General features: G+C 45.3%; 1 protein-coding gene across 1 annotated transcript in view; it reads right to left on the bottom strand.

The window, feature by feature from the left end:
- The window catches only part of LOC126473219 (uncharacterized), a 45,518-nt gene that overhangs the window by 10,884 nt on the left and 19,170 nt on the right, over window positions 1-15,464 (bottom strand). Inside the window, exon 6 of the mRNA XM_050100129.1 lies at window positions 6,158-6,294. Coding sequence (XP_049956086.1) covers window positions 6,158-6,294 — 137 coding nt within the window. The remainder of the gene's footprint in view (window positions 1-6,157; window positions 6,295-15,464) is intronic.

Raw genomic sequence — 15,464 nt, 5'->3', positions numbered from 1 at the left:
GTGTTATTCAATATCACTACCAGCAGAAAATAATAATTATCTCTAAATTTTACAAGTTGCTGACAGATTCAGGACCACTGAGTTTTTATGCATATCAAACATAGGGGCACAGTAAATAAAAAAGCTGCATAAGCCCACTAAGTAGCTCTGTAAACTCTAGCCAGTATCGCTATGCCTCAGGCCACCTGCCATGTAGGGTTTTTCTGGCATTTGTAGTTGCTATCTAGTTACATTGAAGATATTACAGGCACCTGCTGCAGCTGAGGGACAACTCATCACTTCTGCTCACTGCTTTCACTAAATACAGCAAACTTCAGAAATTATAATCATTTGGTGGTTCAAAAACTGAAGTGCCAGTTCCAACTTAAGTACTGTATTTACTCTAATCTAAGACGCACTTTTTTCCGGTTTTTGTAATTCAAAAAACCTCCTGCGGCTTAGAATCGAGTGCAAAGTAAGCCGAAGTTCTGAAAAATGTTGGTAGTTGCCACCATAACTAACTTCTGTCATCGAATATATGTAGCGCTACACAGGCATGCTTTGCAGGCACAAAGATAAATACTGGCGCCAAACCCTCTGCGTCAGTAAATAAATTAAAAAAAAAAAAAAAAAAAAGAAAAAAAAAAAAAAAAAAAGTGGAAGACGAGCTTTTTTCTCCCCTTGAGTATCGACCACTGCATTTTCATACATTATCCAACAAAGTAAATACAAATTCCGTATTGTCCATCTTCGAATGTAACAGCCTTTCAATGTACTACGAAAATCTGACTGGCAAGAGTGTTTGGGATGTTTGTCAATATGGCCAACTCCACTTTCTGAATGTTTTCCTACCTGTGAGAAGAGATGGTTCCTTATAGGAACCTCTATGAATTGTGAATCGCATGCAGTATTCTCTTCACCATAAGAATAATACGAATGTGAGCATTTTGCCATGTATTCTTTAGTGTTTGCTGCTCACTCATTTACATCCTGTCTGTCTAATAAACTAGAGTGAGACAACAGCAAACACGGAAGAATATACATATCACATCATGTTTATATTTGTATTATTCTTATGCCTAATAGTGATACAGTCAGAAATGAAGCATGGCAATTGACTAGATTTTTAAATCTAAGACGACTAATTTGAGTGCAGAATGTAATGTACTAAAGAGGTGTCTGCAAAAATTTTCAAACGAAGAAAAATTTTCGCTAAACTCTCATTCAGAACATTATCTATCATACACTGTCTGTGTCTGCCCCCAGTAGCTGAGTGGTCAGCGCGACAGACTGTCAATCCAAAGGGCCCGGGTTCGATTCCCGGCTGGGTCGGAGATTTTCTCCGCTCAGGGACTGTGTGTTGTGTTGTCCAAATCATCATCATTTCATCCCCATCGACGCGCAAGTCGCCGAAGTGGCGTCAAATCGAAAGACTTGCACCAGGCGAACGGTCTACCCGACATTTCATTTCATTATACACTGTCTGTTATTTGGATCTTGTTGATCATAATCAAAGAAAGCAGCAGTGTAAGTAACAACAAATAGCAGTCTCTTGCCATTGTTTCGCTGATGAGACAATTCCTCTCACCCCCCCTCCCCTTTTTTTTTGTAAGCGGCGGTAGCATGCACAAAAGCAAGCCATGCCGCGAGCGGCGACAGGTTGTAGACACTCATTATCAGAATGTGACAAACAATGCATGATTCAGTACAGTAATGCATTTTCAGCTTAGAGTGACGTAAAGACCTACAGCAAAGAGATCGGCACTTATAAGATCAAAGAAAAATAAGCAATCAATTCAATCCAGACGAAGTACGCGAAAAAGGAAGGGTACCCATATAAATACGGACGGAGCACCTGACGCATAGCAATGGCTACCTGATAAAGCTTAACTGCTCAGCTTACGACTCGAACCAAACCACTGTATCCGTATCGTCATTCGTTCGACCTAAATTGTGTCTCATGTTACAATGGACCAACTTTGTTTCGATTTGGAGGTGCGGCCTAAAACTTTTCTCTCCCCTTGAATTTCGAGTCTCAAATTTCAGGTGCGGCTTAGATTCGTGTAAATATGGTATGAGGGTGGTTTGAAAAGTTCTCAGAATCACCACAAGAGTCAGCACTAGAATGAGTTGTTCATGTGATATTTATTGGACTGTTGGCTGTAAACATGTGCCATGTCAGAGCTCTTGGAAGAGAGCTGTGGCAGTGGCGTGGCTCTGATGATGTTCCTGCATAGTAATTTGTGAAGGTGGGTGGGGGGGGGGGATCAAGATTCGAGCAGTGATTAAGTACTGCATTCAGACAGGTATGGAAGAAAAGGACATTCACGCCGATTTCCAGAATACACTGGGGGACTCTGCTCCTTCATATTCAACTGTTGCCAAATGGACAAAAGAATTTAAATTTGCTTGGGAGTGCTTAGATGATGATCCAAGCAGTGGTCGGCCAAGATGAGTCACTACTCCAGAAATCATTGCATAAGTGCACAAAATGGTCATGGAAGATCATCTATTGGAAGTACGTGAAATTGCTCACACTTGTCAGATGTCATCTGAAATGGTGTATCACATTTTAACTGAAGAATTAGAAATGAAAAAATTATCTGCAAGATGGGTGCCACAACTCTTGACGCTGGATCAAAAATGCATGAGAATGGACATATCGGAACAATGTTTGGCCCGTTTTAGGAGAAACGAACAAGATTTTTTTGCGCCAGTTTGTGACCACAGATGAAACTTGGGTGCACTACTATACCCCAGAGACAAGACTGTGGTGTCACCGCCAGACACCACACTTGCTAGGTGGTAGCTTTAAATCGGCCGCGGTCCATTAGCACATGTCGAACCCGCGTGTCGCCACTGTCAGGGATCGCAGACCAAGCGCCACCACAAGGCAGGTCTCGAGAGACTGACTAGCACTCGCCCCAGTTGTACGGACGACTTTGCTAGCGACTACATGGACGAAGCATTGCTCATTAGCCGAGCCAATAGTTAGAATAGCCTTCAGCTAAGTCAATGGCTACGACCTAGCAAGGAGCCATTAGTAACATTGCATGTATCTAAAGAGTCTCACTTGTATCGCCACAATCTCCAGATGTACCAAAAGGATGGATTAAAGTTAAGTATTCCAGAAGCTTCGTACTTTTCTTTATAGCATTCATTACGTATCCTGTTTCAGACCTCACGCCTTCCTGCTTTAGCTTAGCGCGTGCCTTTCGGCTTCCTCTCATTGTGTCTAGGCTGTCTTGTCTAGACACAACAAAAACAACATTCAAAGCAGTGTAAAAACACCGATTCTCCACCACCAAACAAAGCAGAGACAATTACTTTGGCAGGGAAAGTCATGGCATCAGTGTTCTGAGATGGAAAGGGGGTTCTGTTTGTAGATTACCCCCTCACTGGACAAATAATTACTGGAGAAAACTATGCTAACCTCCTTGGCAAATTGCAACAAAAGATACGTGAAAAAAGGCCAGGTTTAGCAAGGAAGAAAGTCATCTTCCATCAAGACAATGCATGCCGGCACACATGTGCCGTCGCCATGGTAAAATCACATGAACTACGGTATGAATTGCCACTCCTGCCTTATTCACATGATATGGCTCCATCAGACTTCCATCTCTTCCCAAAACTGAAAATGTTTCTTGGTGGACAAAGATTCACTTCAAACGAAGACTTGACAGCCAGAGTTTACCACTATTTTGCAGGCTTGGAGGAAACACATTTTCGAGATGGGCGCAAGGCGCTGGAACATCACTGGACCAAGTGTAAGGAGACTACATCGAAAAGTAAAAAAATTTCAATGATGTAAATACTTTTTTCTATTCCATTCCGACTACTTTTCAACCCCCCCCCCCCCCCCCCCCCCCCCGCACATAAAATACTCAAAGCTACTTTATATGCCAGTAACATTTATGACTGGTCATTAGGAGCCAACAAATTCACACAAAAGCTCTAAGAAAATTGTACCACATCAAACAGAAATCATACCATCAACTAATACAGGTAAGCAATAGCTGATTGCATATACCTTAAACATGGGCTGAAAAACAAAATAGCAGTGGTAGAGAGGATAATACATTATTAATGTTGAGTCTACAACCAGCAGTACCATACACAGAATAATTTACATTTACATTGTACGCCTTCTAACAACTGTTGCATTCAAGAGAATTGGAAATATCATCATCTATACAACAACAATTAATAGGACTGACATGGAGATGAAATCTGTTTCTTTAGAATAGACACCCCTAGCAAATGCAACATTTTTTCTTTGCATACATATCATAAGCCACCATACAGTGAGTACAAGAGAGTACTTCTGGTGCCATTCATTTCTCCTTATTCCTGTCCACTTGCAATTAGTGGTTAGGCAGAACAACTGTCACTATGCCTCCTTTCCACTCTAATATCTCCATTTTTCTCTTTGTGGTCACTGTACCAAGTGTATTTAGAGGAATTATATGCTGCGTCTCTTCTTTTAAATATACTGTCAGCATTTCAACATTAACCCTCTCCAGAACACATGTTAACCTCTCTTGTAGCACCCACCACTCTAGTTTGAAGATCACTTTTGTAACATTCTCACACGGGGGAGGGGGGTGGGGGGAATCTTAGTTAAACACACCAATTTTTCTTTGGATCTTCTCTATTCCCTCAATTAATACTAAATGGTCAGCATCACAGACTTCTGAACAATACTCAAGAATTGGACAAATGAGAGTTTTTGTAAGCTACCTGTTCTCTGTGAACTACACATTCATAGAATTCCCCACTGAGTCAGACTGACATACACTTTTTCTACTAGTAGTTTCATATGGTCACTCCACTTTAGGTCACAAAGGGCGGATACACCCAGACATTTTGCAACTGTTACTGTTTAAATTGTGATTTATTGCCTACAGAGTAAATGAACAGTAATGGCTCTTTCCACCTACTCAGGTGCAGTATGTTACATTTATTTACATTAGGGGTTAAGTTCTAGTTACTGCAGTGATCATCAATATATCGCAGGTTTTTTTGCGTTTTTTTGCATTTAACTGGTCTTCAGTCTTGCAATTTTCCTACACACAACATCAAATCAATAACAATTTCCTGAAATTTATTTTAAATCTGAGGTTTCCATCTCATTAAGAATAACATGCTGATTTCTGTCTTTTAGGAGCTGTAAATTCAATCACAAACTTGCTGTGATAATCTGTAAGGTTGAACGTTGTTCATTAAGTAAATGTGTACTAAGTACTTTTAATAATTTTAATACACAGTACTGAAAGTCTTCCAGAGGTAAAGATGCAGCATCAACCTTGGTGTTATGATCTTTTTACGAAGTTAATCTGCCAGAGCAGATTTTAGTTCGAAAATAGTTTAGCACAGAATATGTTTTTTTTTTTTTTTTTTTTTTTATTTTACTACAGGTAGAAGCAGCAAACAGCTTCCAATTATGTGCATCATTCTGGCAAATCACCTTGAAAACACAAATGACTTTCACCTTCTTCCAATCACTATGAACCTATCATTGTTCCAACGACCTACAATAAACTGCAGCCATAAAGAGAGCATGTCCTGTCACATAATCTAATAACAAATCAAACAAACACCTCATCAGGTGCACTAGCATTACTTCTGTAAATGATTTTGGTAGATTTCCTGTTCTGTGGTCATGTACCTCAGTACTTGCCATTTTCGCATTAGGAAGGTAGTTAATTGGGAGAACTGTATTCCAACCTTCCTTGATGGTGGGAGAGGGATACTGACAGATGAGAAATATCTTTAATTCAGTGCTTAGTGTTAACTCCTCCTTGTAGCTGCCATTAAAAATGATGATGTAAGGTTTCCTTTGTCTTTACAAGCTTTGTGAGGGTCCACTTCAGGAAAACACCGAGTAATCCTGATAACATGCTGATTTCACACAATCAGTTTATGGAAATTCAGTCTCATAAATGAAACTTGAGTCATTATAACAAAAATAAATTTAGAGAAGTCCACACTATAGTTGTGGAATGGTTAGCCAATGCCTTTCTAAAGAATAATGTTAAGATTCCACAGATTTTGCACCAATTATTAAGAATATCTATTACCCATAATGTACTTAATTTGATATCCTATAAAATATTTCCAGAAAAAATTAGTTATTTAAAAAGAATAAAAAAAAAGTATTGACACTAATACAACTCACCTCTCACATGTCTCGCATTCACAATAGCAATTCCCATCTCCAAAGAAATCCTCTCCATAGAAACATGTAATTTCTTCTCCAACTTCAATATCTCTAAGAACCTTCACACAAGCAGTATCCCTTCCAGTTGCCACAAACTGAGAAGAACAAAAGAAGAAAAAAGATGATTTACTCTCAAAACTTCTATGTGGGGTACTTTCTGTTGGTCTTGGATGTAAGTTTTTTTTTTTTACAAGATTAATAATTTCTTCACAAACATCAATATTTCTTGACAGATACACATTCTTCATAGTACAGTATGTAAACCAGCACACTCTCATTATAACTTAAGATATTCTCACTAAATAACTGAGTGGAAATAATACAATCTTACTGAAAAACTAAAATCACTATAAACAGTTAAACATGTGAGGTCACTGTACAATGGGATACAAAGTCCATAATCAGCGAATGATACAAGGAAACAATAATTATGCTGCTGGTCCATAATCAGTCAATGATATAAGGAAACAGAATAATTATGCTGCTGCTAATTCTCTCTCTCTCTCTCTCTCTCTCTCTCTCTCTCTCTCTCTCTCTCTCTCTAAGTGTTAAGTGTCTGCACGTACACCTGGGTTTGTTTTGCTTTGCTTTAGGATGTAAAAAACAAATAGGGTCATATGAGCCCATAACAAAACTACAGAACATGAAGACAGAGAGGAGTTAAAAAATGACTATACATCAGTCCCAACTGACATAACAGAAGACAGCTAAAATCAGGCACGTGGGAAAAGGGCTAAAAAAGACACCATACAGAAACAGAGGTCCAAAACTAAAAATTAAACCGCCTTCGCCATGTTGCTTTGGCAGATGAAAAGTGAAACGCGGTCCAAAGCTCGCGTGTCATTTGTTAAAACAGCCAATAACTCAGACGGCAAACCCAAGCAGGAACGTAAACGGTTAAAAAATGGGCATTCCACCAGGAAGTGGCAGACAGTTAAAACTTGGGCACATTGTATACAAAGTGGTGAGGTACCGCCACTTATTAAATGAAGGTGGCTAAAAAGGCAGTGCCCAATACGCAGCCAAAGTTAAAATGACCTCCTCCCGGCGGGAGGGCCAAAAGGAAGTCATCTAAGTCGCTGGGAGACGCTTAATATGCCGGAGCTTATTCCCGTGATCCGAGGACCACTGGTGATGCCAAAGGGACACCTCCTCCTGACAGAGAGATCATTGGAGAGAATAAACAGGGTGTCTACGTGGACCAGGAAAAAAAATTCCCGGATTTTTCCCGGATTTCCCGGTTAAAAATACACTTTCTCCCGGGCGAAAATACAATTTTTCCGTGTTAAGTGAACGTATACTATTCCTTGGCACTGTAAAACTCATAAATCCTTTGAATGTTTATAGTTTTATATACCGACGTAGAATTTCCCGCCACTTTAGAAAACGAAACTCAGGGGGGGAGGGGGGAGGGGAAGACGTTTTGAAACACCTTCGATGTGCAGCAATATGTAGGCTGCATATTTTCGTATTACTAAGGTATAAATTCGAATTCCACCAAATACCGCATGTTACTTTTCAAAGCATTGAAATCGAGATTGCGATGCACTTTTGTAAGCCACTGATAACTCATGTCACGTGATCTCGCCAGCTGATGACAGTATAGGACACGTGATGTAATCAGCCAGTAGCAAGATTACTCTTAAGTAGCACGAAAACACAAATGAGAAAAGTTAATGGTTTAAATTAATATACATAGCATTCACATATAACATTGGTCTCCACGATTGATAAGCTGGAAGAGAAGCTAAGCTTCCACATATAATGTTGATCTTTTCTGCGCGATACACTTTAAAATACATCACACAAACGTGCCAGTAAAATTTTTAATAACGACGTAAATGTCTGATCTTCTGAGCTCGGAATTCTTCTAAATGGCCGTCCTCAAAGAATTGATTTTTAAATGAGAGTCAAATGCTTTGTTATTTAAGAAATTCATCGTACATTCTCGCACATAGTTCATCTCACGTAAAAGGAAATTTGCTTTTAATGTATGTAACGCTTTTCAAATCACCGATCGCAATATTTTCCCGCTACCTGTTAGAAATAGGTTCATTTCAGCAGTTGCAAGAGAGCGCCAGATAACAGTCATCACCGCGCGATGACGCAGGAAGGCCATTATGTTTGTACGTGTAAAACATTAAAAGACCTTACATCATGTCATAAAAGAAACAAGACGTCAAAGGATACTTCAAGAGCATCGGAATTTCGTGAACCATACTAAAATGCATAATTCGCCTTAAAGTGCACATTCGTATGTAAATTTTCTTAGAGTACTAGTATTGTATTATCTCATGTTTGGTTCTTTATTATGGCATAATGTCATACATGCACTTGAAATCAGCGAACAGTTGAAACCAGCGAACAGTTGAAATCAGCGAACAGTTGAAACCAGCGAACAGTGTGAAATTAAACAGTTCGTTTCAAATAAACTGACTACCTCAGCAGAAAAGATTAATAAAAGCCAAATCTCTTTAGCAAACCGACAAAGATAACTTCACTGTTCTGCAAGGCGATTAATGCTTGACTGTCAAAGGTGGAAGTAAAATTGGAAACTAATGACATATTTTGGCCATCCGTAATTATGCGAACGTATTTTAATTCATTTGATATCTCCCGGTCACGAAAATCCATTTTATCATTTAACGTGAGAGCAATAAACGAAGAGGAAACAACAAAATCACTGAACGTAAACACAGGCCACGTGGAGACGACCCACCTCCCCACAACAACTCAGACTGCTCTGTGCATCAGGCCCGGATTTATTATATTTCCGAATCGGGGCAATATTAGGTAGTGGCGCCACACCACACTTCTGTAACAAGAAACGGAAGAAGGTACTCCTCATACGCGACTTAACTACGCATGCACAAGAGCCCGCCCGCAACTGCTCAAAGGAATCTAATTTAAACAGTTGTCAGTCACGCTCACCGGAGGCAATTTGTTGTTATGAAGCATTGCATAGTCTTCCAAAAGCCTTTGACACATTTTGCTGTTGGCAGACGCTTGTATGAGCACTGTGTTTTGTTATTGTATACGGCGCATTTCCTTTGCAACTTCTTTTTTTTTTCTTTTTTTTTTTCGTTCATGTTTCGTTGCTGCAGTGTTATTCTGCAGTAGCGGGGTACAGTAATATCCTTTGTTAGAGCATTGGTTCTTACCACTCAAAATCACAAAAATTTAACTGAAAACTAAAACAATGAAAAATTCCCAGAATTGTAAACAATTCTAGTGTTTTTCCCGGTTTTGTCCCAGATGAAAAAATTCCCGGGTTTTTCCCGGATCTCCCGGGTCGTATACACCCTGATAAAGGAACTCGCAGGCTGAGGTACGATGCCTGCAGCCGTGGCAGCAGCCTCGTTTCCTGGCAGACCGACATGACCAGGAACCCACACAACCATCGTTCCACCAAGAGTGAGCAAGTAACAGTTTTCCTGGACCCGCAGCACTAAGGGATTGGTGGTGTACAGCGCACATAGACTTCGAAGGCCACTAAGTGAGTCTGAGCAGAGGATACAATTGAAAAGTGTGTCACTGGATGTACTCCGTGGCCTGATACAGGGCGAAGAGCTCAGCTGTAAATACTGAGCAATGTGCTAGAAGCAGATATCGAAAGACACGGGTGCCAATCACGAAGGCACACCCAACCCCACGGTCAGTCTGAGAGCCATCAGTGTATACAAAGGTACTATCGCAAAGTTCCATGCGAAGGCCGTGAAAGTGTAGCTCACTTACTAATGGCAGTAAGTTGTCTATACTTGCCATACATGCCCTCGATAGCCGCAGCACTCTCCCACTGCCAGCTATTTCAAAAGTTCAGTTTCTTTTTGAACACAACTCAAAAATAACACAATGAAATTTCTCTTTCAGTTATTTCTCACCTGTTCACAACTGCTGCTTTTCATTGAGAAGCTCTCTTTCTCAATTACCTGGCGATCAGTTCCATGCATGAAACTCTGCCATCCTTTCAACCAAAGACCGACCAAAAACTGGTTATCTTCTTCAATACTAATCACATTCGAAGCATTAACAAGTGCTATATCCCCAAGTACAAAAAAATGTATTTTCACTTATGAACATGTGACAATTTTCCTTCATACTTTTGTAATTGCTTCCATTGAGGATACAATTTTAGTTCACTTTTTCTCAGCTCCCATGTTGGAATTCATGCTTTTTCCCAATAATCAAGTCAGTGCATAGACGCTGTAGTGTGTCATGTCCGAGGCACAGCAGGTGGCGTGAGGAGCACTCACGCAACCATCTCATACCCGAAACAACGTAGTCAAAACCCCTAAGATGGGTGCAGAGTGCAGAACTCTCTCTCTCTCTCTCTCTCTCTCTCTCTCTCTCTCTCTCTCTCTCAGAGAAAGTATTAAAAAATTCGACCGTTCTTTCGTCATTGGCTAGTATCAAGGAAAACGAATCCTTAAGGTCTTGCCTTCAACCAGGTGCTACACAGTGAGAGACTTCTGAGAAAGTAAAAAAAAGGTGTGGCAGAAAAAAGACTAACTACATTTAAATGTACATTAAACAGGGTAAAGAGAAATGGCCACCCTAATTGGTGGAGGAGGTAAGGTCCAGGGGACCTAGGTCCAGCGTGCGACACAAGGCTCCCCAACCCCAACCATGCTCATCCTCCCCAAAAGCAGTTTCAAACATTAGATTAGAGGACAAAAACCAGTTTCCTAGAGGAAAGTGGTTCTTGGGGGACAGTATGACCGTCCAGAAGACCGTGCTCAGTGTAGAGAGCAACAAATCATATATGACCAAACATGGAAGTGGGCTCGTTCCTGAAGGAATGCCATGGGGATGTAGTCTCCTCAACAGTGTAGGGTTTGCTACAGGGGGTCAGTAGTCCACAACACATTGTTCCATCTTTGGGTGAATAAAGGCGTAACCTGCACCCACAAATCCTTGGGAGGGAATGTCAAAGCGAATGTTGGGTGAGTAATCGCTTCTCTCCTCAAACATTTGGCCAATTAATTCCTCAATATGTCCTCATGACTTGGAACCCTGAGAAACACAATTGTGCAAGGATGATGACTAAGGTGAGAGAGAAGATCTTGCACAGCACATATTACAAGGCAACAAGAGTAATATCAACCAACAGCCTGGACATTGCTCACAGAGTCATTACAAATTAAAATGCAGTTGAAAGAGATCTCTCTATTAAAATAGATGTTCCCAGCAACAGAAGTGCTTGCTGACCAGCAACAGAAGTTGTTGCTGACCAGCCGGAGATGTAAGAGCCTATCTCATACTACATGTAATTGATTGAGTTTTCAGTGTAAATGATAATAGCACTAATACTCCTGAAGAACTGATGGGAACAGTTGAGAAACTCTCAGGTGGATAAACTTCATGTCCTTGAAACAGATTGGGGTCCTAATTCGAAGTCTGAGTACTTATCCAGGAAGAGGCTACGGGAATACACAGGGAGAATGCTCTGAGGAGGATAGATGGAGGACCCAGTCTAAGGTCTACCAAATACAAAATCTTCGACACTCAGTTTGGAAGAAACCTATGGTCCAATGGAGATCACTAGGCTCTTAATGTTTATAAGGAAGAAAATAATACTCAGCACTGAGCCCTGAAGATGTCTTTCTCTTGGAGTTGAGCAACATACCTATTCTTATCTTAATTAATCAGGAGAACAAAAATTTTATGGGGAAGTGGGCCTCAAACATTCCAGTCCTGGAAGATAAGTAAAATGTGATATCAAAGGAATGTTTTAATGGTCAGCTATAGACTGTCCTGACTAACGACGGTGCTAGGGGGACAATATGCCCCATGGTCCGAGAACAAAGCTAACCCATCTGGCTACCATCCTTTCAATAGGTCAGTATCTGTTTAAGGGCTGGAATGACATTACCCCTTCATTGTGATGAGAAAACATCTTCTAGCCAAATATGGATGAAGATCCAGAGCGGATGGAGTCTGAGATATGCACTAAGATACTGGACCATTTGAGTATGAATCAAATCAAGGCCTGGGCCCTTATCATGAGACAAGTTAAGAGCCTGCAGCAGCTAATGTTCTTTATACAGTTCAGGGTTAGGAGGGTGGGGGGTGGGGAGGAAAAGGACAAAGGAATGTCTTCAAGTTGTTTTTTGTGTGTTCAGAAGGTAGCTGTGTTAAAAAAGGAGACCGAAGCTGTCACGAACGGGACTGTGAGATGTACTGTCAGAACTGCCAAACTGGTAGAAATACCACCATTAAGAAGACCATCTGAAACAGTTGTTGATCTTTAGTACACTAAAGAGCTTGGCCCACGCCTAGGAAGACAGGTACAATTTTCCTAGGGAAGAGACTTAAGAGATTCCAGAATTCCTTCATAATGTGAAAATAGGTAGCAAGGTAGCAAGCTTTTTCACGGATCTTCAAAGGAGTGCTGAGGGCAATATGTGAGGGGTATCGCTGTAGAGACCTGAATAGCTGCTGCAATGTTTTTGGTCCACAACATAATACCAACCACAGGTGTTGGTGGCCTGTACAAAGGCAGACAGAAATTTCAGTGGTGTGGGCAATTATGATGGAGATATCCCCAGTAACATCAACAATATAGTCCAAGGGAGACATCAACCACCAGCTGGCCTTTTGGAGAGCCCAATGTGGTAACTGATTCTAAAGGAAGTAACAGTGTCACCAGAAAGAGATATATACCACAAATATTGGCATTTATCAACAGCTGAAAAAGTGGCATGGGTACTGGGTAGCACTGAAGCGTGTCGACACAGAGATCAAGACTGGAAAGAGAGACTTAAATCCACAAGAGTGGGAAGGAGCGAACAGAATAACGTGGCTAAGTACGCAAGTGCCCTGCACAGAGGTACACAAGAATTTCAAATACTAATCTCTAGAGTGGTTTTTACACACACTGCTATCACTTCCAATTTAGTATAGGACGCAATCACTGATGACCTACAGACACTCTCACAGGGTCAGCATGGTAACCTCGAAAAGTTTGAGAATGATCGTATGTAAAATGTGTTTCTTGGTGAGCAGCACAGATCAGGCAGCAGGACAACATCAGGAGTTGAAGTTCTGGCAGATGACAATCCCTATACTGGTTCCACTGAATTAACTGAAGGACACACTGATTGCGTGTTAAGAGACAAATATTACACGTCAAGTTACAGGATTCTTTATGTCAGTGGCAAGGGGAGGGAGAGAAGAGGGTGAGGGAGAGAGGAGAGGGGAGTAGGGTGGGGGAAGAAATTGAGCACGGCGAGGGGAGGGGAGGGGAGGGGAGGGGAGGGGAGGGGAGGGGAAGGGAGGGGAGGGGAGGGGAAAGAGGAGCAGGAACGAAGGGGACGGGGGAGAAGGCAGGGAGAGGGGATTGGTGAGGACCGCAGCTGGGCAGGCCAGGGCAGGGGAGGGGAGAAGCCTGTCGAGACTGGCAATCAGGGAGGGGGAGAAGAAAGCAGGGAAGGGGCATGGCATGGCTGGTGAAGGGGAGGCAGAGCGAAGTCGGCGGGACCGGGGGGGCAGAGCCAGAGCCAAGTCGGCGGGACCGGGGGGCCAGAGCCAGAGCCAAGTCGGCGGGACCGGGGGGCCAGAGCCAGAGCCAAGTCGGCGGGACCGGGGGGCCAGAGCCAGAGCCAAGTCGGCGGGACCGGGGGGCCAGAGCCAGAGCCAAGTCGGCGGGACCGGGGGGGCCAGAGCCAGAGCCAAGTCGGCGGGACCGGGGGGGCCAGAGCCAGAGCCAAGTCGGCGGGACCGGGGGGCCAGAGCCAGAGCCAAGTCGGCGGGACCGGGGGGCCAGAGCCAGAGCCAAGTCGGCGGGACCGGGGGGCCAGAGCCAGAGCCAAGTCGGCGGGACCGGGGGGCCAGAGCCAGAGCCAAGTCGGCGGGACCGGGGGGCCAGAGCCAGAGCCAAGTCGGCGGGACCGGGGGGCCAGAGCCAGAGCCAAGTCGGCGGGACCGGGGGGCCAGAGCCAGAGCCAAGTCGGCGGGACCGGGGGGCCAGAGCCAGAGCCAAGTCGGCGGGACCGGGGGGCCAGAGCCAGAGCCAAGTCGGCGGGACCGGGGGGCCAGAGCCAGAGCCAAGTCGGCGGGACCGGGGGGCCAGAGCCAGAGCCAAGTCGGCGGGACCGGGGGGCCAGAGCCAGAGCCAAGTCGGCGCGGGACCGGGGGGCCAGAGCCAGAGCCAGAGCCAAGTCGGCGGGACCGGGGGGCCAGGGCCAGAGCCAAGTCGGCGGGACCGGGGGGCCAGAGCCAGAGCCAAGTCGGCGGGACCGGGGGGCCAGAGCCAGAGCCAAGTCGGCGGGACCGGGGGGGCAGAGCCAGAGCCAACAGAGCCAATTCGGCGGGACCGGGGGGGCAGAGCCAGAGCCAATTCGGCGGGACCGGGGGGGGCAGAGCCAGAGCCAATTCGGCGGGACTGGGGGTGGGCAGAGCCAGAGCCAATTCGGCGGGACCGGGGGGGGGGCAGAGCCAGAGCCAATTCGGCGGGACCGGGGGGGGCAGAGCCAGAGCCAATTCGGCGGGACCGGGGGGGGGGGCAGAGCCAGAGCCAAGTCGGCGGGACCGGGGGGGCAGAGCCAGAGCCAAGTCGGCGGGACCGGGGGGGGCAGAGCCAGAGCCAAGTCGGCGGGACCGGGGGGGGGCAGAGCCAGAGCCAAGTCGGCGGGACCGGGGGGGGCAGAGCCAGAGCCAAGTCGGCGGGACCGGGGGGGGGGGGGCAGAGCCAGAGACAAGTCGGCGGGACCGGGGGGCAGAGCCAGAGCCAAGTCGGCGGGACCGGGGGGCAGAGCCAGAGCCAGAGCCAGAGCCAAGTCGGCGGGACCGGGGGGCAGAGCCAGAGCCAGAGCCAGAGCCAGAGCCAAGTAGCCGGGACCGGGGGGGCAGAGCCAGAGCCAGAGCCAAGTCGGCGGGACCGGGGGGCAGAGCCAGAGCCAGAGCCAGAGCCAAGTCGGCGGGACCGGGGGGCAGAGCCAGAGCCAGAGCCAGAGCCAAGTAGCCGGGACCGGGGGGGCAGAGCCAGAGCCAGAGCCAAGTCGGCGGGACCGGGGGGCAGAGCCAGAGCCAGAGCCAAGTCGGCGGGACCGGGGGGGCAGAGCCAAGTCGGCGGGACCGGGGGGGCAGAGCCAAGTCGGCGGGACCGGGGGGCAGAGCCAGAGCCAGAGCCAAGTCGGCGGGACCGGGGGGCAGAGCGAAGTCGGCGGGACCGGGGGGCAGAGCGAAGTCGGCGGGACCGGGGGGCAGAGCGAAGTCGGCGGGACCGGGGGGCAGAGCGAAGTCGGCGGGACCGGGGGGCAGAGCG

The sequence above is a fragment of the Schistocerca serialis genome, chromosome 4, assembly GCF_023864345.2.
Source record: "Schistocerca serialis cubense isolate TAMUIC-IGC-003099 chromosome 4, iqSchSeri2.2, whole genome shotgun sequence".
Lineage (NCBI taxonomy): Eukaryota > Metazoa > Arthropoda > Insecta > Orthoptera > Acrididae > Schistocerca > Schistocerca serialis.
The sequence above is the reverse complement of the archived record's forward strand: the minus strand, read 5'-3'. Positions and strand labels throughout refer to the sequence as shown.